This window comes from Geotrypetes seraphini, chromosome 2 (assembly GCF_902459505.1).
Source record: "Geotrypetes seraphini chromosome 2, aGeoSer1.1, whole genome shotgun sequence".
In the NCBI taxonomy this organism is placed as follows: domain Eukaryota; kingdom Metazoa; phylum Chordata; class Amphibia; order Gymnophiona; family Dermophiidae; genus Geotrypetes; species Geotrypetes seraphini.
The window spans coordinates 12664365-12684706 of record NC_047085.1 but is presented as its reverse complement, the minus strand read 5'-3'; the positions used below and the strand labels follow the sequence as shown (position 1 = coordinate 12684706).

Sequence of the window (20342 nt, the reverse complement as noted above, 5' to 3'; positions counted from 1 at the left end):
AGCTCTAATGCTGGAAAACCTGGTGCTTTGTCTCCCCTATGCCCCTAATGGTTCCCTGCTAAATTTGAGGCAAAATGAGCTATGTCTAGCATCACATTCCTGGCAGGATATCCCTCCTGTTGCTCTCCCAATTGACCACTCATTGTGGAAAATTCTCTTTGCTGGCGTCATCCAACTGAGGGTTTCCCCACCACAAACTGGTTTTTATTTCCAGTTTACTGCATGTTTCTCTCCCCCCCCCATCCCACCTCAAGGTTTACTGCCTCTAACAAAATTGTCCAGCAAAGGTAAAAAAATGAGGGCATGGGGGATGGAGTCATAGGATACTCCCTCCCACAAAAATACCGTCGGACATAGCCTTATCAAGCACAGGCTCCACAAACCAGGGCTTAGGACCTCCAGGAAACCACCTCTCATTGCTCAGAGGAATTTGTCTGGAGACCAATTCCTGCGAGTATCACCTAGCCAAAAGGCAGCTCAAAACATCCTGTTGCACATGTCCACTTTTGCCATCTGCAGGAAGAAAGAGGAACACTAGCAAGATCCAGACTGAAGCTCAGGTTTGCCTCCACCTGTCCATAAATGGATGGGCAACTGTAGCATACCCACAACACAGACAATGACTATGGCAAAGGAAAATAAAAATGAATAAATGAGAACATTCGGCATCTCATCCTGGGCACCATAGTAAAATTTGTATTTCAGAATTGATTGTCCGACACAATCTGTACTACTCCACAGGAGTCTCAAGACATTAAGAACTATACTGATGTTTCTGTTGTGCGATATACTAGTCTCTTGATTTCAAGGGGAGAGTAGTTGTGTCTTCTCTGCTCCAAACATTTTGAGGATGTACGTATGGAGTGGCAGGCTGTCATGGTTGAGGTTAAGTGCTCTAGGCTTAAAGTTTTAAGTATCACTTGGGTCTTTGGCCTTTCTATCTATCAGCTTCATCACAAGTCAGTTTTGTATAAGATGATTTTGTATTACATATAAGGTCTGAATGTGTTTATTACAATAACATTTGTATGTACAGTAAGTATGTTGTGACAAACTTGCATGAATGACCTCAAGTGAAAAAAGATATACATGCTTACAGCAGATAATGGAAACATAGGAAAACTGTTGAGAAGTCCAATGAAATTTCAAGAGCAGATGTTCAATTGGTTATGAGAACATGTACATTCACCTACTCAATTAGAGAAATAATGAAGCTGTTTCAACTACGTTGCCCTCACCCGTTATGTACTGTGTTAAACAAAATGTTGCAAGACTCATGCACATTTGGTAGAAGCACTTCTCCATGCAGCCAAGCATAGGGAGGAGAGACAACCAAAGCCACCACATAAAGCCTCTAAGTATTTCTCATGAGCTCATTCTTTTTTGCCCGTTACCTGCTGTTGGCATTTTGTTGTTGTTACAGGTCCATTCAGTTGTTCATAATACTGTCTCTCTGCATCATCATACTTGAATTTATCAAACCAGATCTTCTCATGTACGAGGTACTCTGTTGCCATTTTTCTGTGAGAGAGATTAGTACCGATATTTAAATCCACTCATTAAAAATAATTGCAAAGAATGGGGGGGTGGGATTTCTGATTTGATATTAAATTAATAGGAAAGAATATATAATATATTATATGACATATGTAATACATATGAATTAGTAGGATTGGAAGAGAGGGTTTAAGTATTATGATTTAAGTTAAATTGATAGAATCAAGTGATATTGTTTAAGTTTAAATGTTATTTTATGTTACACTTGTTGAAAGATGTAAAATGAATAAAGAATTTTTAAAAAATCCACTCATTAACACAGACTTTATTGTGTAGGGGTTTTCAAACCCAGTCCTCAGAGCACATTCAGCCAGTTGGTGTTTGTTTTCATGACATCCCCTTTAAATGGCGATATCCTAAAAACTGAATAATTAGCCACACTCTATATTCACTGGAACCCCTCGTTCAAGACTATCCAACAGAGACAGAAAGCCAAAGCTCCAACAAAAATAGTAAAGTGGAGAAAAACCCTCAGTCTTCATGGATTAAAAAAACCCTCACTTTTGTCACATTAAATAGTCCAAAAGAAATTGCAATGTTCTTTTAAGTCCCAGGTTATCAGTCTTCAAAGAGAAAATCAATTCCACTCTGATAGTCCTACACCGATCTATTCAACAGTGTTCAGTTTCCAATTCATATATACTAGCAAGGATCAAAATAGAACAGGGGGACACTTAGCTGCAAATTTCCAAGCACATGCCAGTCCATCAACTTCATAATCTTCTCTGGTGCGCTGCTGTGTCCCACCACCCGACAGGGAATCTCCGTTTCGCCAAAACGCTGCGTCAGCGGTTCGTCCTCTTCCTTGCAATTGGGAAACATCTCGGCTCAAACATGACACTAGCGGTTACAGACACTGCTTGGAGGCAGCTTTAAAAAGAAAAACTAGCGATTTCTCTACCAATGACTTAATGAATTGTAGTAGCTGATTGTAAGCACAAGGGAAGCGGTGTTTGGTTTTCTTTTTATAGCTGCCTCCCAGCAGTGTCTGTAACCAACCGCCAGTGTCATGTTTGAGCCGAGATGTTCCCGATTGCAAGGAAAAGGACAAACCGCTGATGCAGCGTTTTGGCAAAACAGAGATTCCCTGTCAGGTGGTGGGATACAGCAGCGCACCAGAGATTATGAAGTTGATGGACTGGCACGTGCTTGGAAATTTGCAGCTAAGTGTCCCCCTGTTCTATTTTGATCCTTGCTAGTATATATGAATTGGAAACTGAACACTGTGTTGAATAGATCGGTGTAGGACTATCAGAGTGGAATTGATTCTCTCTCTGAAGACTGATAACCTGGGACTTAAAAGAACATTGCAATTTCTTTTGGACTATTTAATGTGACAAAAATGAGATTTTTTAAATCCATGAAGACTGAATTTTTTTCTCCACTTTGCTATTTTTGTTGGAGCTTTGGCTTTCTGTCTCTGTTGGACAATTATGGGAGAGGGGTTCCAGTGAATATATAGAGTATGTATGGTTAATTATTCAGTGATTTATCGTACTCTCCTATAAATTTTGATATTCTAAAAACCCCAGCTAGATAGGTAAGCCCCAAGGACTGGGTTGAAATCCCTCAGCATTTGAGACCTCTGAGTAATGTCATAAACATATACAGTACTAAGACACAGCAATGCACAGAATAGAGATTAGCAAAAGGAAACACTTTTTTTCTGTACTCCCATTTCCTGACTAGCTTTCAGGAGCTCACTGCCTCTTCCTCAGATCTGAACAGAATGAGCATAAAATAACACTACCAGAAAATAAAAATCATGAAATATGCGGATTCCTGGATTCCACTGAGAGTATGAGGCTGATACATTAAAATGGATATAACCTAAACTAAGATTAGATCAGATTTTGGTTCTTTAGTCCCAAGTTATTAATTCCCTTATAACGCAATGCTGGGTCTATGAGGAACCCTGCTAGAAAATCCGAGCTAAAATTTTATAAACACAACCGTTTTCCCATTGAAATGTTCCTTTTCGTGCTTGCTCTTTTTACCAACACCCCCGTTTTAGTGGCTGGGAAAATACTGATCAGTTACAAGTCAAGGTATACACAGTTGAAAGGCTAATGCTCTTAAAAGCGAAAAAGTAGCTGAAGTTTTGAGTTGAATACGGCAAAGTTACTGTGAATCAAAAAGGTTTCCTAGAATTTTAAAAGGTCATTCATGGTTCTGAATGAATCAGCAATATATTTAGGGTTCTTAAGCGTTTATCAAATGTAAAAAAGTGTGTTTTATTTTCCTGCTGATTGGGGATGCTTTGAGAGAGTATGACTTATCAATGTTTAAATTCTCTGTTTGTGGTCCAGATCCTGTTGCTGAATACCGCTTCCATTCAAAAACATACATTTGAGCAACTAAGAGCCATTAGTATAGAAATGACAAAAAGTAGAGAAGAAAATTCAAGACAGACAAGAAAAGGGGTAAAGCATTAGATTAAGTGATATACTGTAAATGATGGCAGATAAAAGACCTGTACAGTTCATCCAATTTGCCTAACAAAGCAACCAGGGTTTTATCTGGCATTCTGCACAGGTTCCACTTCATGATTTAATACTTAATCTGTCTCCCTGGAGTTCCGAGTTGTAAAAATGTTGATATTTTTCCCCCCTTTCAACATGGGGAATCGTAAAGAAATCAAACCGAAAGTCTCTACACAGATTGTGACAATCATATGGCCCCAATTGGATAGAGGATTGCAACCGGATCTCAGGTACTCTTCTTCTGAAGTCATAATGATCCCTCCAGAAAGACCTCCTCCCCCTCCATTAACTCTTCCTGAGGTAGGGCAACCCCAAGAAGTTTCCCAGTCTCCTTTGGAGACTTCATTGAGTTCAATAATTCCACCTCAAACTGTGTCCCTTATATATTAAAAAAAAAAAGTCCTGAAATAACTTATTTCTGAAACTCAAAAGGAAGTTTCTTTGCAGAATATATGGAAGCTCTTCCAGAGTCTGTTGTAGGGGAAAACACCCTCCAGGGTTTCAAGACTAAACTGGACAAGTTCCTGCTAAACTGGGACGTACGCAGGTGAGGCTGAACTCATTTAGTCTTTGACCTGGGGGCTGCCGCGTGAGCGGACTGCTGGGCAGGATGGACCACTAGTCTGACCCAGCAGCGGCAATTCTTATGTATGCTTAGCTCAGTAAGAGACAGGGATTTCAATATAAAATGTTACTGCTAATTCTTCTCACTATCTCACTCTAGAAGACCATCCTCCCTCCCTCTCCTCTGCCTTTACTTGAATTGTACGTCAAATTGAACCTGTTTAGGCACAGAACGACTCACAAATTGTAGATTAGATTAATTTCTCCAACAGCAGCCTTCTCCAAACAGACGATAGAGAAATTTGAAAATGTGGACTACTTTTTTATTATTGGATAAACACGTTTAAGGGTTAGAGATGCAGGTTTCAACTCTGCGGGATTTATCTAAGTAATGAAGGATTCATAATTTTTTCATTTAAAGTTGGAAATGATGGAAAATGTGCATTTTGTAGAACGTATCTCAAAGTAGCATTGGGGTTGGTTAATTCTGAACCAATTCAATTGCTATTATTTACTGCTTTAAAAAAAGCTTCAAGATGAACAGGACATCGATCGACTGGCAACGCCTAAAGTAGACTTATCAGCTTTTCCTGAATATTCTTAAGATACTACTGTATCTACTACACTCCTAGTAACCTTTGTTTGTGAAAGTGATAAATCATTAGTAATGAAAACTTATTAGGGGGGAAGTGAACTTCTTTTAAAGACTTAAGAACTTTAAGAAGGGGAAAAGCCTCAGAAGCCACAGGGCACATCTATGCACCGGAGCTATGAGAGCTATTTGTTCTTATCAGCTCTCCCCTCATGCTTCTATCAATCGGCTATTCAATAGCAAGTCCACTGACAAATGTTACTGCAACAACAGAGAAAGGCACCAAAAAAAAGCAGATGTTACTGCCTGACAAGAAGCACAAGATCACCTGAAGAAACCTCTACAACACTTGTGAGTGTTGAGAAGCTGTTGCTTGAGATTACTTGCATTGCTCAGGATAAGGAAGATATAGCTAAAGGATAGCAACAAACGCCAGGAGAAGAAACATGCTGCCTCAATGCAATAGGGCAGAAATAGAACTCCAGCAAATACACTATGCAGCCAAAAAAGGAACTGGCGGAACAAGCCTGGAAGCCCCAGGATAAGAGGATCACCAAAGACCACCCCGAGATGTTGGAAATACAGAAGCAATGCAGGCACAGAGCAGAAATGGGAATAAGGATCTGCTCTGCTCTGAAAGAAGCAGAACCAGATAAAATACAGAAAAATATGTTCCTGTGCTGCCCTGCGCAAGAACACTAGCACCAGCTCAATATTTCAGCTTACCTGGAGGCAAGCATATGCCATGAAGTAAAACACACAAAACTGGAGCTCCAGCTGACGCACTGATGGGTCCCACGCCAAGGAAGAAAAAAATTAGGTGGAACAAGCAGCGCAGCGCAGTCAGTCATGCTGAAGCCAGAGACAAAAGGCAACTCTTGACTCGGAACTACCGAGAAGGGAATCAAATATGTTGAGAGAAAGTTCCAGAAAAAAAAAAACTGCTGTCAAGCAATAAAAGCACTTACCTCAAAAGATAGGAAATTAAAACAAAAAAAACCCCTAAAACACCCACACTTGCCAAGATAATGTCAGATCATAGGAAGCCTACTGAAGTACCTCACTATACTGCAACAGCTACCACACCAAGAGGAGTGGGGCAGCACCTGGCCCCAATGGGTCTCACCCCAGCTGGGGGATGAAAGGATTGGGACCACCAAGCATCATCCTTGCTCAGGCATTTACAGGCAATAAGATGATAAACCAGCAGTAATCCCCCCCTCCCCGATACCCAGAGAAACCAAGACAGTAGCTGCCACATGATAACCAAGCAGGAGCTGCACAATCTATCCACCATCCACTAGGTCAGGGGTAGGCACTGTCTCCTTGAGATGCAAATCTATCTCATGCATATTTATTGTGGCTATCCTTAAAACCTGACCTGGCTCCGGCTCTTCAGGAAAAGGTAAATAACAGAAGGGAGGTGAAGGAGATCAGAATAGGAACAAGGCTTCAACAGAACCGTTTCAGCATTCATATGCGATATATACCCACTTGTAAGATTAACCTCTACCAGTCTGGAGAGTGCTAAAGAAAGGAAGGATTTAAGATTCCCTCTGAATTTATTTAAGTTTTGTTCGTCCCTGATATAGGGTGGTAACGAGTTCCAGACAGTGGGTGCCGTTGTAGCGAATGAAGAGGCCCGCCGCATACTGAAGATGGTACGTAAAGGAGATGCTGAGAAGAGGATCTTAGGGGTTTGTGTGGAATTACAAGCTTATGAATGAAAGAAGGTTCTTTGGTATTTTGTCTGGTGATTTTATTTTTCTACTCATCTTTTCCCAGTCTCTGGTTGCATTTCCTTCTGTCTGTGCTCTAAACTGTTTCCACCTTATCCATTTGCCGTTTTTCTCTCCTTCACTTTCTGCCCTACATACATCTTTGTCATTAACTTTTTTCAACTTTCTTCCATTTTCCTGCTTCCTCCTCAAATCTACCTACTTTCCCATATCTTCCCTTCCCATCTATCCATGCACACTCCTCTTCTCTGACCTTCCTCTCATCTCCTCCCTCTTTCCATCTATTCATAAACAGCATTTCTTCCATTTTCTTCCCTTCCCTACTCCTCCCCTCCTTATGCAACATCTTCTGCCTCACTCTCCCCTTCTCCTTCCCTACCCATCCTTGTACATCATGTCCTCCCTCTCTTCCCCTCCATCCCTGAATACCCTCTCCTCCCTCTCTTTCCAGCTCCTATGGTCTGACATTATCCTCCCATGGTCTCTATCCTCTTTCCCACAATCTGGCATCACTCCCCTCCTTCCTTTCTCTCCTCCCGTTTTTTGGTCTGGCATCTCTTTCTTTCCCTTCCCCTCCCTTAGTCTGGAACATCTCCCTTCTCTTTCCTTTCCCTGGTTTGACATTTCTCTTCTCCCCCCCTACTTCCCCATCCAGTGGTCTTAACATTTCCTTCCCTTTCTTCCCCTCCTGTGATCTGCCATCTCTCCATTTGCCCCTTCCCTTTCTTCCCCGGAACACCCTTCCGGAGGCCGTGATAAGAAATAGCACAGTACAGGGTTTCAAGGATGACCTGGATAGGTTCCTGGAAGACAAAGGGATTGAGGGGTACAGATAAGAGCAGTGGAAGGTTTAGAGATAAGTGTAGAGGTAGGCATAAAATTAGTCAGGGACCGCTGACCAGGCAATATGCCTGATGGGCCGCCGCGTGAGCGGACCGCTGGGCTGGATGGACCTCTGGTCTGCCCCGGCGGAGGCGACTACTTATGTACTTACTTATGTACTTATGGAAGTCTGGCATCTCTCCATCTGTTCCTTCCCTTTCTTCCCCAGAGGTCTAGCATCTTTCCATCCCTTTCCTCCCCATCCCTGCAGTCCAGCATCTTACCCTCCCCACGCAATTTCCCCCCCCCCACACACACACTTGTGAGATCTAGTGCTTGTCCACCGTTCTCCCAGTACTGCTGCTTTAACTCTTTGGCTGTAGGCAGTGTGAGTAAATTAAACACGTTGCATCTGGCTACTTGGAAGCTCTCTCCCTGTTCCGCTTCCCGCTTATGAGGGGTCAGGAAGCAATAGCAGAGGAAAATCTTCCAGGTCACCAAAGGCAGCGTGTTTACTTCACTCACTCTGCCTATGGCTGAAGAATTAAAGAAGCAGTGCTGCGAGAACAATGAATAAGCACTGGATCTCGAAGTGGGGGGGGGGCATGGCATGGGATTCCGGATAGGTGTGCGGGCCTTTCAATGACTGCTGTAGGGTTTCCAGATGTCTGGGTAGCTTTTCGGTTTTGCTATTTTTGTCCCAGGAAACCAGACTTTCTAGAGAGTCCTCAAAAAGAGAACATGTCCGGGGAAACCTGAACATCTGGTAACATTACATTACATTACATTACATCAGGGATTTCTATTCCGCCATTACCTTGCGGTTCAAGGCGGATTACAAAAGGTTAGTTTAAGGACAGAATTACAATGAATAAAGAATTACAGCGTTACAGAATGACAGAATTATATGAATTGTAGAGCATAGCTAGAGAGGTAATATGAAGAACTTGAGGGCTTTTAGTGGTCGTAACCCTAGTCACAGAAGACAAGTTGTCTCAGAAGAGAAAAAGAGGGAAGAGGACATTCTCTTTCTGAGAGGAGAAGAGTAGAAGACATATCTTTGGGTAAGTATACATGATTTTGCTCTGAGCTTTCATAGGTTTGGGGAGAAAAGCTCAATTGTAGGTTCCCTTCTAAAGACAGATCTTAAAAGAACAAACTTTACTTAGCTAGTCTCCATAGGATAGCCTTTTATAGTTCTACAGTTTTGTAAGCTTGTACCTGCTGCTAGAGATAGTTTCTGGCAGGCAGAGCTGGGTCTGGCTTAGTCTCCATTCCTCTCCCGTCCACCCCTAGCTTATAAGAACATAAGAACTGCCATCTCTGGATCAGACCTACGGTCCATTGAGTGCGGTGATCTGCACACACGGAGGCCCAGTCAGGTGTACACCTGGTGTAATTTTAGTCACCCATATCCCTCTATGCCTCTCATAAGGAGATGACTAATATCAAAGGACAATGTCTCAACTTTCTTATCGATTTTTTATCGATTTTTTGGGGGCTTCAGACATGCCATTTGGTTGCCCGTTTTTTCCGGCGACACAAAAATCTTAATGACTATGGCTGTGGCTTCTTCATTTGCCCACTCAATAAAAGTTTTTAACGTTTTTTTATATATATTTTTTTGTCTTGTTTTTCTTGTCTTGTGACAGGTCCCTGACCCAATCCTACCAAGGAAATAACATCTTTTAAGATAAGTTATTTATTTACAAGTATTTATGAGAGCACTATGAACTTTATATAAGAAAAACAAGACAAAAAAATATATATAAAAAAACGTTAAAAACTTTTATTGAGTGGGCGAATGAAGAAGCCACAGCCATAGTCATTAAGATTTTTGTGTCGCCGGAAAAAACGGGCGACCAAATGGCATGTCTGAAGCCCCCAAAAAATCTATAAGAAAGTTGAGACATTGTCCTTTGATATTAGTTATAAAATATTGGTCAATGTTTGAGATGTGACTGGGGTATTTACTCTCATAAGGAGATGTGCATCTAATTTGCTTTTAAATCCTAGAACGGTGGATTCCGCAATAACTTCCTCTGGGAGAGCACTCCAGGTGTCCACCACTCATTGAGTGAAGCAGGACTTCCTGATATTTGTCCTGGACTTGTCCCCCCTTAGCTTCAGTCCATGTCCTCTTGTCCATGTCACGTTGGACATGGTGAATAATTTTTTTCCTGTTCTATTTTGTCGATTCCTTTCAGTATTTTGAAATTCTCAATCATATCCCCTCGCAGTCTCCTCTTCTCAAGGGAGAACAGTCCCAGTTTCTTAAGTCGTTCCTTGTATTCCAAGTTCTCCATACCATTTATTAGCTTTGTTGCTCGTCTCTGCACCCTCTCCAGCAGTTTTATATCCTTCTTTAGGTTGGGAGACCAATGTTGGACACAGTATTCCAAGTGTGGTCTGACCATTGCCCTTTAAAGCGGCATTATCACTCTCTCCGATCTACTCGCGATTCCTTTCTTTATCATGCCTAAACATTCTATTTGCTTTCTTTGCCGCCGCAGCGCATTGTGCTGACGGTTTCAGGGTCCTATCTATCAGTACACCCAAGTCCTTTTCTTGTTCGCTCTTACCCAGAGTTGTACCTGACATTCTATACTCGTATTCCTTGTTCTTACTGCCTAAATGCATTACTTTGCACTTTTCCACATTAAACTTCATCTGCCATTTCTCCGCCCATTTCTCTAACTGACACAAGTAACTGGAGTACCTCACTATCCTTCTGCGATCTGATTGCCCAGCATAGCTTTGTGTCGTCAGCAAACTTGATGATCCCACTGGATGTTCCTTCTTCTAGGTAATTTATGAAAATATTAAATAAGATGGGCCCAAGTACCGAGCCCTGGGGCACACCGCTAGTCACTTTCTCCCAGTCTAAGAACTTCCCATTTATGCCCACTCTCTGCTTTCTGTTCTCCAGCCATTTGCCTATCCATCTTAGTATATCTCCCTCTATTCCATGGCTTTGTAGTTTCCTGAGAAGTCTTTCATGTGGAACCTTGTCGAACACTTTTTGGAAGTCCAAGTATATTATGTCCAACAGTTCTCCATTATCAATTTGTTTGTTCATGGTTTCAAAAAATTTAAGTAAATTCGTCAAACATGATTTCCCTTTCCTAAAGCCGTGTTGACTGACTCCCATCAGCTCATTTCTATACTTATAGTCTCAATTTATTGTCAATTATTCTAATTAGGAAAACAGAAGAACTCTAAATAAGCATACACTATAACCCTAAGACTATCTAAGAAACAAGGTGGCGGATTTCATGCATCACATAGATAGTATTTTAGATAGTGCTGGGGAGAAGCCAGCTGTCTTGGTACATGTAGGTACTAATAACATACGAAAATGTGGGAGGGAGGGAGGTTCTGGAAGCCAAATTTAGGCTTAGGTAGAAAGCTGAAATCCAGATCCTCCAGGGTAGCATTTTCAGAAATGCTCCCAGTTCCACACGCAGGGCCTAAGAGGCAGGTACAGCTCCGAAGTCTCAATGCGTGGTTGAGATGATGGTGCAGGGATGAGGGATTTAGATTTGTTAGGAACTGGGCAACCTTCTGGGAAAGGGGGAGCTTGTTCCAAAAGAATGGACTCCACCTTAACCAGTATGGAACCAGGCTGCTGGCGCTAACATTTGAAAAGGAGATAGAGCTAAACTGAGATGTGGGGGAAAGCCGACAGTCGCCCAGGAGCGGATTGCTCGGTGTGAGGTATTACATTACATTACATTAGGGATTTCTATTCCGCCATTACCTTGCGGTTCAAGGCGGATTACAAAAGGTTAATTTAAAAAAGACAGAATTACAATGATTAGCTAGAGAGGTAAGTTGTAGATCTTAAGAGCATTTAGAGGTCGTGTTGTTATTGCTGTTTCAGGAATTTCTTGAAAAGTGTGGTTTTTATTTCTTTTCTGAATGTCCTATAGTCTGGGGTGGTCATCAGAAGGTTGGAGATCTGGTTGTCCAGTCTTGCGGCTTGAGTGGCTAGGAGGCCGTCGTGTAGTTTTGTTCTTTTTACTTCTTTGATTAGGGGGGGTATGAATGGTGAGTGCGTTTTTCTGTGTCTGGTACTGGGTGCTTGGATGAGGCGATTGTTCAGGTATGATGGGCTGTCTCCGTGTAGGGTTTTAAATAATATGCAGTAAAATTTGAAATGGATTCTTTCTTGGATTGGGAGCCAGTGTGAGTTGATGAAGGATACTATTGAAAAAGGATATTTAGGGAGTCCCAGTAGAGAAGTTCCAATAATGGTGAAAGAAAGCCAGGAGGGTTTAGAGGAAGGCAGAATAAAAGACTCAAATTTTTCCCTGTCTTCTCAACAGCCTGTAGTTGCAAGGAAAAAACACGGTTCATAGACAAAATCGCGCGAGACAACGGCGTGCAGACAACTGAGCGCAAGGTTGACGGCACGCCGAAGAAAAGCACTATTTTAAAGGGTTCTGACGGGGGGGTGTTGGTGGGGAACCCCCCTATTTTACTTAACAGACATCGCGCTGGCATTGTGGGGGGGTTTGGGGGGTTGTAACCCCCCTCATTATACTTGAAACAGAACTTTTGCCTGTTTTTTAGGGAAAAAGTTCAGTTTTAAGTATAATGTGGGGGGTTACACCCTCCAAACCCCCCACAACGCCAGCGCAATGTCTGTTAAGTAAAGTGGGGGGGTTTCCCCCCACACCACCCGTCGGAGCCCTTTAAAATAGTACTTTTCTTCGGTGCACCGTCAACCTTGCGCTCAGTTGTCGGCACGCCGTTGTCTCGCGCGATTTAGTACCGTCACCAAAAACACAATTTGAAGTGTCTGTATACAAATGCTAGAAGCCTAAAACATAAAATAGGAGAGTTAAAGTATATAGCACTGAATGATGAGATACCGTGTTTCCCCGAAAATAAGACCTACCCCACAAATATGCCCTAATTAGATCGCCCCCGAAGCCCCTCATGAATGTCCTTGCGCAGCATCTTTCCATCTCTGCCTCCCATCCGTACCCGCCGACCCTCCTAATGCAAGACCGACATACCTCCCTCCAAACAACAGCATCGGTACCATTTTTAACAGGCTGCTTCGCAGTCTTCTCCTGCCGAGTCCTAACCTCTGCCTCATCACTGATGATGTCACCAGTGATGTGTCACAGGGAAGGCCGCGAAGTAGAATGTTTAGAGTGCTGCCAAAGCTGATGTTTTCAGGGAAGTATGTCAGTCTCGTGGCGATGCAGCAGAGTGTAGGACCTGCAGGGAGAAGACCATGAAGCAGCCTGTTTTTAAAGTGCTGCCAACCATGTCTGGCAGGAGGTATGTCGGTTTCGCAGTGGGAGGGTCAGCATGGTTCTGCTGTGCGGGGGGGGATGGGAGGGATAGAAAGCTGATGCTCAAGGGTTCTGCTTCACTGGGGGGATGGGAGGAATAGAAAGATGATGCAGAGGAAGGCACAAGGGGGTGGGTGAGAGGGGAGGAAAGATGCTGCACATGTGGGAGAGAAAAAGGAAATAAGATTGGGGTGGAGCAGAGGAAGGGAAAGATGATCACTGTACATGAAAAAAATAAGACATCCCCTAAAAATAAGCCCTAGTGCATTTCTTGGACCCAAAATTAATATAAGACACTGTCTTATTTTCGGGGAAACACGGTAATAGGCATCTCAGAGACCTGGTGGAAGGAGGTCAATCAATGGGACACTGTTACCCGAGTACAAATTTTAATGAAAGGATAGAGTAGATCAAATTGAAGGGGGGGGTGCAATATATGTTAAAGAGGGAATTAAAACAAATCAAATAAACATTCTCCATGACATAGATAGCAGTGTGGAATCCTTATGGATAGAAATTCCATGTGTGAAGGGAAGGAATATCAAGGTTGGGTTATACTACCATCTCCCGGGACAAAATGAGCAGACTGATGAAATGTTTTCAGAGATTAAGAAAGCTGGAGAATGGGGCAACTGTATAATAATGGGGGATTTCAATTACCATATGCTCAATGTATATACTCTATAATCACTAATTCACATAAGCCCCCCTGCACTAAAGCTAAACACTGTTACTAAATGCAGAGAGAAGGAAGAGATTCCAAAACTTTCATGCATCAATAGAAATAAGTGGAGAAAAACCTCAAGTGGAGAAAAGTGGAGAAAAACCTCAAGATGGGCTTCATGGCTTCAAAAAAAAAAAAAAAAAACAACCTCCATTTTCTCAAACAATATTGTAACAAACAATCAGCCGTTTCTTCTTCCACTTTACTTAATAGACATCGCGCCGCGTTGTGGGGGATGTGGGGGGTTGTAACCAGTGTTCCCGCTAAGCTGCGTTGGCCTGCGCTCGCGCACAAAATATTACATCGCAGCGCAAAGTTTCTCTTCACAGCGCACACACGCGTCGGTAAGGTAAGGGGACGCATTGGGGGGATTGCACTTCCCCACAATTGCCATGCTTCGGTTCCTCTTCTTCCTTCCTTCCTCCTCCCCCCCTCCCCCCGCGGGACCCTGCGGCACCATCAACTCTTACTCCCTCTAATGTCGGCCCTGCAGCTCCAGACTTCCTCGCACCTTCTCCCCTCCCCCTTTGGATCGCTATTATTTTAAATGTTATAGCCGCGGAGCTGTATCCATCAGTGGAGATGTCTAACCTCGGCCTGCCCCGGAACTCTTACTGCAACAGTGACTTCCTGTTCCTGCCTAGACGGGCGTCTGCTGCAGTAAGAGTTCCGGGGCAGGCCGAGGTTAGACATCTCCACTGATGGATACAGCTCCGCGGCTATAACATTTAAAATAATAGCGATCCAAAGGGGGAGGGGAGAAGGTGCGAGGAAGTCTGGAGCTGCAGGGCCGACATTAGAGGGAGTAAGAGTTGATGGTGCCGCAGGGTCCCGCGGGGGGGGGGGGGAGGAAGGAAGGAAGAAGAGGAACCGAAGCATGGCAATTGTGGGGAAGTGCAGAGCTGCAGGGAAGAGTGTTGCGGTACCCAGCTGGAGGGAGAAGGAAGATGAGGGAGGGAATTAAAGGAGATGCCAGGGCTTGGAGCGTAGGAGGAAGGTATGCCAGTCTAAGGGAAAAGGAAGGGGGAGATGTGAGAGCATGGAGGGGGAGCGAAAGATGGAAGAAAAGGAAAGGAGAGAGATGCCAGAGAATCAGGGAAGGGGAGATACCAGACTATGAGGAGAGGTGTGGGAGAGGGAAGGCGAGGAGAGAGATGCCAGACCAATGGGGTGAAAGGAGAGATGGAAGGGGGAGGCATACAGTTTCTGGAAGGGGCATAGAAGGAGAGAAGATGCCATATAGGGGAAGAGAGACGGCAGACAGTGGATGGAAGGAAGAGAGTTACAAGAAGATGAGGAAAGGAGAAACCACAGAAGACAAAGGTAGAAAAAAATTTCTATTTATTTATTGCTTTAGGAGACATGTGTCACTGTTTCTGTGAAGCATTGTATGCAGAGTCCAGCTTCTTGCTGGTTCAATTTAACCTTTGTCTATGTATTTTTATTTTATCCCCCCTTTTACAAAACTGTGAAGCGTTTTTAGCACCAGCCTTGGTGGTAGCAGCTCTGATGCTCAGAATTTTATGAGCATCAGAGCTGTTACCTCCGTAGCTAAAATCCACACTACAGTTTTGTAAAAGAGGGAGGGGTTAGTTTGTGATTACATATTCCTTACTAGGCGAAGGTGTTTTCTGTGTTCTGTGTGTTCGAAAGACATGGTTTTCTGTTAGGATTGACGGTGTAGGATTGATCTGTGCTGGTCTGGCTTGTTTAGTTTTACAATGGGTGTATTGATGTACTGCTCACTGCAATATGTAAGATGCTGCCTTTTCCTAGGTACTCATGTGTGACGTGTGGTTTGTTACTAAAAATCATGTTTTTCTTACAGATGGGGGGGGGTGCCAAAAAATGATGGGCCCCGGATGTTACATATGCTAGGTACGCCACTGTATGTAAAGATACCAGAAAGCTGGCGTAGCAAAAACTTCTAAGTTTTGAGTATTTAACCCTCCCACAATCTCACGGGCACTCGTTTCAAGTTTATTGAGATTTTGATTTAAACGCAATATCAAATATTTTCAATGCGTATAACAAAAATAAATTTGGGGAAATAAATAAAACCATTTGAACCAGTGTTCCCGCTAAGCTGCGCTGGCGTGCGCTGGCGCACAAAATATTACATCGCAGCGCACACGTTTCTCGTCACAGCGCACGATCGGAAGAGGCGTACGGCAGATGGCAGGGCGGCGAGAGGAGAATCGGGCGAGTTGGCTCATAACTTGCTGGCGCCCGATATTTTTGGCTCACGGTGAAAAAAGTTTGCTCACAACACCCGCCCGCTTAGAGGGAACACTGGTTGTAACCCCCCACATTTTACTGAAAACTTCACTTTTTCCCTGTTTTTAGGGAAAAAGTTCAGTTTACAGTAAAATGTGGAGGGTTACAACCCCCCAAACTCCCCATAACGCCGGCGCAATGTCTATTAAGTAAACTGGGGGGGGATTCCCCAACAAAACCCCCCGTCGGAGCCCCTAAAAACTGTAATTTAGAGCGTCACTTTTGTCTTTCGCGCCGTTGTCTATGAACCTGCCAGAGGTTGTGGTAAGAGCAGATAGCGTAGCTGGTTTTAAGAAAGGTTTGGACAATTTCCTGGAGGAAAAGTCCATAGTCTGTTATTGAGAAAGACATGGGGGAAGCCACTGCTTGCCCTGGATCGGTAGCATGCAATATTGTTACTCCTTGGGTTTTGGCCAGGTACTAGTGACCCCGGATTGGTCACCGTGAGAATGGGTTACTGGGCTTGATGGACCATTGGTCTGACCCAGTAAGGCTATTCTTATATTCTCATGTTCTCCTCCACAGCTAGCAAATATGGGGATTGCAGCCACTGGGGAAGGAGAGGTACCTAACATTTCTTCCCCAGGGTGCCAAGGAATCAACAACATACATTTCAAGTACATTGCTGGTTGTTCTGTGTTTCTTCATGGAGCAGTCACACGTACTGTGTATACTCTAATATAAACAGATTTTTAGGCCAAAAAAAAAAAAAAAAGAAAAGCCAAAAAATAGGGGTCTCAGTTTACATTCAAATTGTCACCCACCTGTCCCTCCCCCGGACCTTCTGTAAGTCCTTGTGGTCCAGCGGTAAGCCAGATCAAAGGCCCCTCCTGTCCCAGCCGAACATCTTACCTCCCTGATCTCTGAAATGCCTACCTTGAAAGCCCTGGCGGTCCAGTGGTGAACCAGAACTAAAGCTATCTTTCTTATGCTCCTGCCCCATGCAAGCCACTATCTAAAATGGCTGCCGCGAGTTCCCATGGTCTGTCAAGGTCTGCCATGAGAACTCGCAGCAGACATAGCGGCTGCGGCTCACACAGGGCAGGAGCGTAGGAAGATAGCTTCTGTTCCAGTTCACCACTGGACCACCAGTGCTTTCAAGGTAGGCTTTCTGTATTTATGGCATGTGGGGAGGAGGTGGGATGTGGTACAGTGAGTCATGACAGGAGACAGGGAAGTTCCCTCCTGCTTTGAATCACCGCTGGACCACCAGGGCTTCCAACAGGCCCGGAGAAAGTACCTGGAAGGCATCAGGGGAGGGACTAGGGACAAAGTGCAGAATTGGGCAGATCACTTGAATATAAACCCTTGGTTTATACTCCAGTTAACCTATTTTCTCCCCTTTTAGGGGCAAAAAAAGGTTATATTGGTTTATATTATAGTATATAAGGTAAGTACAGGCTTGCTGTATATAACATAATATTGATGATGTAACCAACTGTTAATGCCATTACTATATTGTGATATCTTGGTTGAGAACCACCAACCTAAAACATGTAACCTGAATTTTAAAGCTAGCTAAGACAAAACAGAATATACTTGCTCTGTAAACTGGCTATTTAGTTAAATATAGCCAAAATCTAGGTAAACTATACATGAATTAGATCTCAGAGCATCAAAACTCATACATGCAAACTGTATCTACATACATAAAAATCTTTCAGGTTGAAAAGACCTTAGTAGCATTTTCTGTAGAACAAACTTCATAAAATCTTAACTCATGTAACCTATACCAGCTACTTAGTCAAAACTGAGTCTAAAAAACATGCGAAAAAAACAAAACAAAAAACCCAAAACACTTTTCACAAGACATTTAGAAAACAACAAACTGAAATTCTATCTAGGTATCTATCCTACATCTAATGACGATTAATATTTTCAAATTTGAGCAGCAAAGATGAAATTGTTCCTACTTCAGTTGATGATCCCGTACAGCAAGGTGAGAAGGCTCTTCTAGCTGCATCGTCCGATCCATTTTCGCCTGTCCGGGGGTGGACATTAACTGAGCTGTGGATGCGTAGTACTGTGATTCTGCCTCATCACAGACAGGCTTACTGAGCCACATGTGGTCGCTGTCCTTATGCAAAAAAGAGTTAACAGATTCTTCAAGACTCCCTGAGGGGCCTTCACTTTTGACCCCAAGTTGTTTTACAGCACCATGCTGATATTTTTTGTTCTTTTTCATGACTTCTTGTTGTAATTTCTGACACTCATTTGACTCTGCATTTGTTACAGAATGACTACCAAACATGTTCTCATAGAAGTATCTTTCTGCATCATCATAAACCGGCTTGTCCAACCACACCTCGGCAATCAACTCCTGCCAACGTGCCCACTGAGGCTTGCCATTGACAGTTGAATTTGTGGCAACAGGAAACCTGGAAGTTCTGGCTGCACCAGAAGCAATCTCATGATCTGGAAGATTTGATGCTACAGGGGTTGCAGGAGTTGGCATGGCAGACATATATCCCTCATCAGGGGTTCTCCGCATACTACTAACATAGTCATCATGCAATATAAGAGGAAGATCAAGAAGAGGCTGCAAGGAAAAAGGTGACTGGTATCGTTCAATGAAGCTCATCTCAGCATTACCAAAATGAACCTTGTTCACCCAAACTCCATGAATGATATGGTGGCAAGCAACCAGATCGCCATGGTTACAGTTCATGATTGTGTGGCTTGCCATTCTGGTATTAAGACTCTGAGTGGGTTCCTCCTCAGGGTTGGACACCAATGTAGATGGTTTAACAGTAGGTTTATTATTTAGCAATACTTTGGCCAGATCAGTTGCAAGCTTAGTTTGGTATTCACATTCAGCTTTTTCATATAGGTGTCTGTCAAACCACACACGATCTGCTAACAAACCAGCCAGCACAAAATTTAACCTGGGCACTAAATTCTTGTGTTTGGGTGAACGTCTTTTCCTTTGCTTTTTTCCATTTCTGGGCTTCCTGTGCTCACCATCTGGTCCAGTTTCACTGGACTCATCTTGGCTTGTTCCATTCAATGTCTCCACTTTGAGCTCTTCTGATGCTATGGCTGTCACTACAGCCTCTCTCTCATAGTGGAGTCTTTCTGCTTCATCATATTTGTGTTTATCCACCCATACAGTTTCCACTGGACAGGGGTGTTTCCTTGTCCTCATCCTCATACAAAAGCAGCATTTAAAAACAATAAGAACAGTAATGAAATTTCATTTTAACTTTAGTAAAGATATATACAAATATCCACCATGGAAATATTGGGTTTATCTAGCAAATTTCAACTATGGAAGTGTAATGTGCTAGAGAAAAAAAAAAAGAGATTACAGTATGTCCTTACCTTGCTAATATCTTTTCCAGTAGATAGGTGTATCATTCTAGACAAGTGGGTTATCTCCCTATGGCCATCAGCCATCTGCATAAGGAATCCACTTCGGATATTTTCTAGTGTTAAACATGATGGCAAATAAAAGGCCAAATGGCCCATCCAGTCTGCCCATCCACAGTAACTATTATATTTTCCTCTCTCTCTAAGAGATCCGACTTGCCTATCCCAGGCTTTCTTGAATTCAGACACAGTCTCTGTTTCCACCACCTCTTCCGGGAGACTGCTCCACGGATCTAAGTATTTCCTTAGATTACTCCGGAGCCTATCACCTCTTAACTTCATCCTATGCCCTCTCATTCCAGAGCTTCCTTTCAAATGAAAAACTCGATTCATGCGCATTTACATCATGTAAGTATTAAAACGTCTGCAAACAAAGCAAAAGCCCAGATGGTCCACAGTCAAAAAACGGAAGTCCAGAGAACAAAAGGCTGTGGAATACTATGATCTTGACAAGGCATTTATTGAGGCAAGTCAAATACAAATTTAAAAAATATATATAATCTCCACTTCATGAATAGCTGACGTATGATGTGATATGGACATCATACATCGGCTATTCATGAAGTGGATATATATTTTTAAAATTTGTATTTGACTTACCTCAATAAGCGCCTTGCCAAGATCATAGTATTCCACAGTCTTTTCTTCTCTGGTGTTAAAATGTCTATCATATCTCCCCTCTCCCCCCTTTCCTCCAAAGTATACAGATTGAGATATTTAAGTCTGTCTCCATATGCCTTATGACGAAGACCACACACCATTTTAGTAGCCTTCCTCTGGACCGATCCCATCCTTTTTATAAAAGAACATAAGAATTGCCGCTGATGGGTTAGACCAATGGTCCATCGTGCCCAGCAGTCCACTCACGCAGCAGCCCTTAGGTCAAAGACCATTGCCCTAACTGAG

General features: G+C 43.1%; 1 protein-coding gene across 2 annotated transcripts in view; it reads right to left on the bottom strand.

The window, feature by feature from the left end:
• The window catches only part of EEF1D (eukaryotic translation elongation factor 1 delta), a 98659-nt gene extending 79446 nt beyond the window's left edge, over positions 1–19213 (bottom strand). For both annotated transcript variants that reach the window (XM_033933042.1, XM_033933043.1), the window contains exons 1-2: positions 17981–19213; positions 1395–1521 (exon numbers count right to left, since the gene is read on the bottom strand). In XM_033933042.1, the coding sequence (XP_033788933.1) occupies positions 1395–1521; positions 17981–19212 (1359 nt within the window). In that variant the 5' untranslated portion in view covers position 19213. The remainder of the gene's footprint in view (positions 1–1394; positions 1522–17980) is intronic.
• Between the last annotated feature and the right edge of the window lie 1129 nt (positions 19214–20342).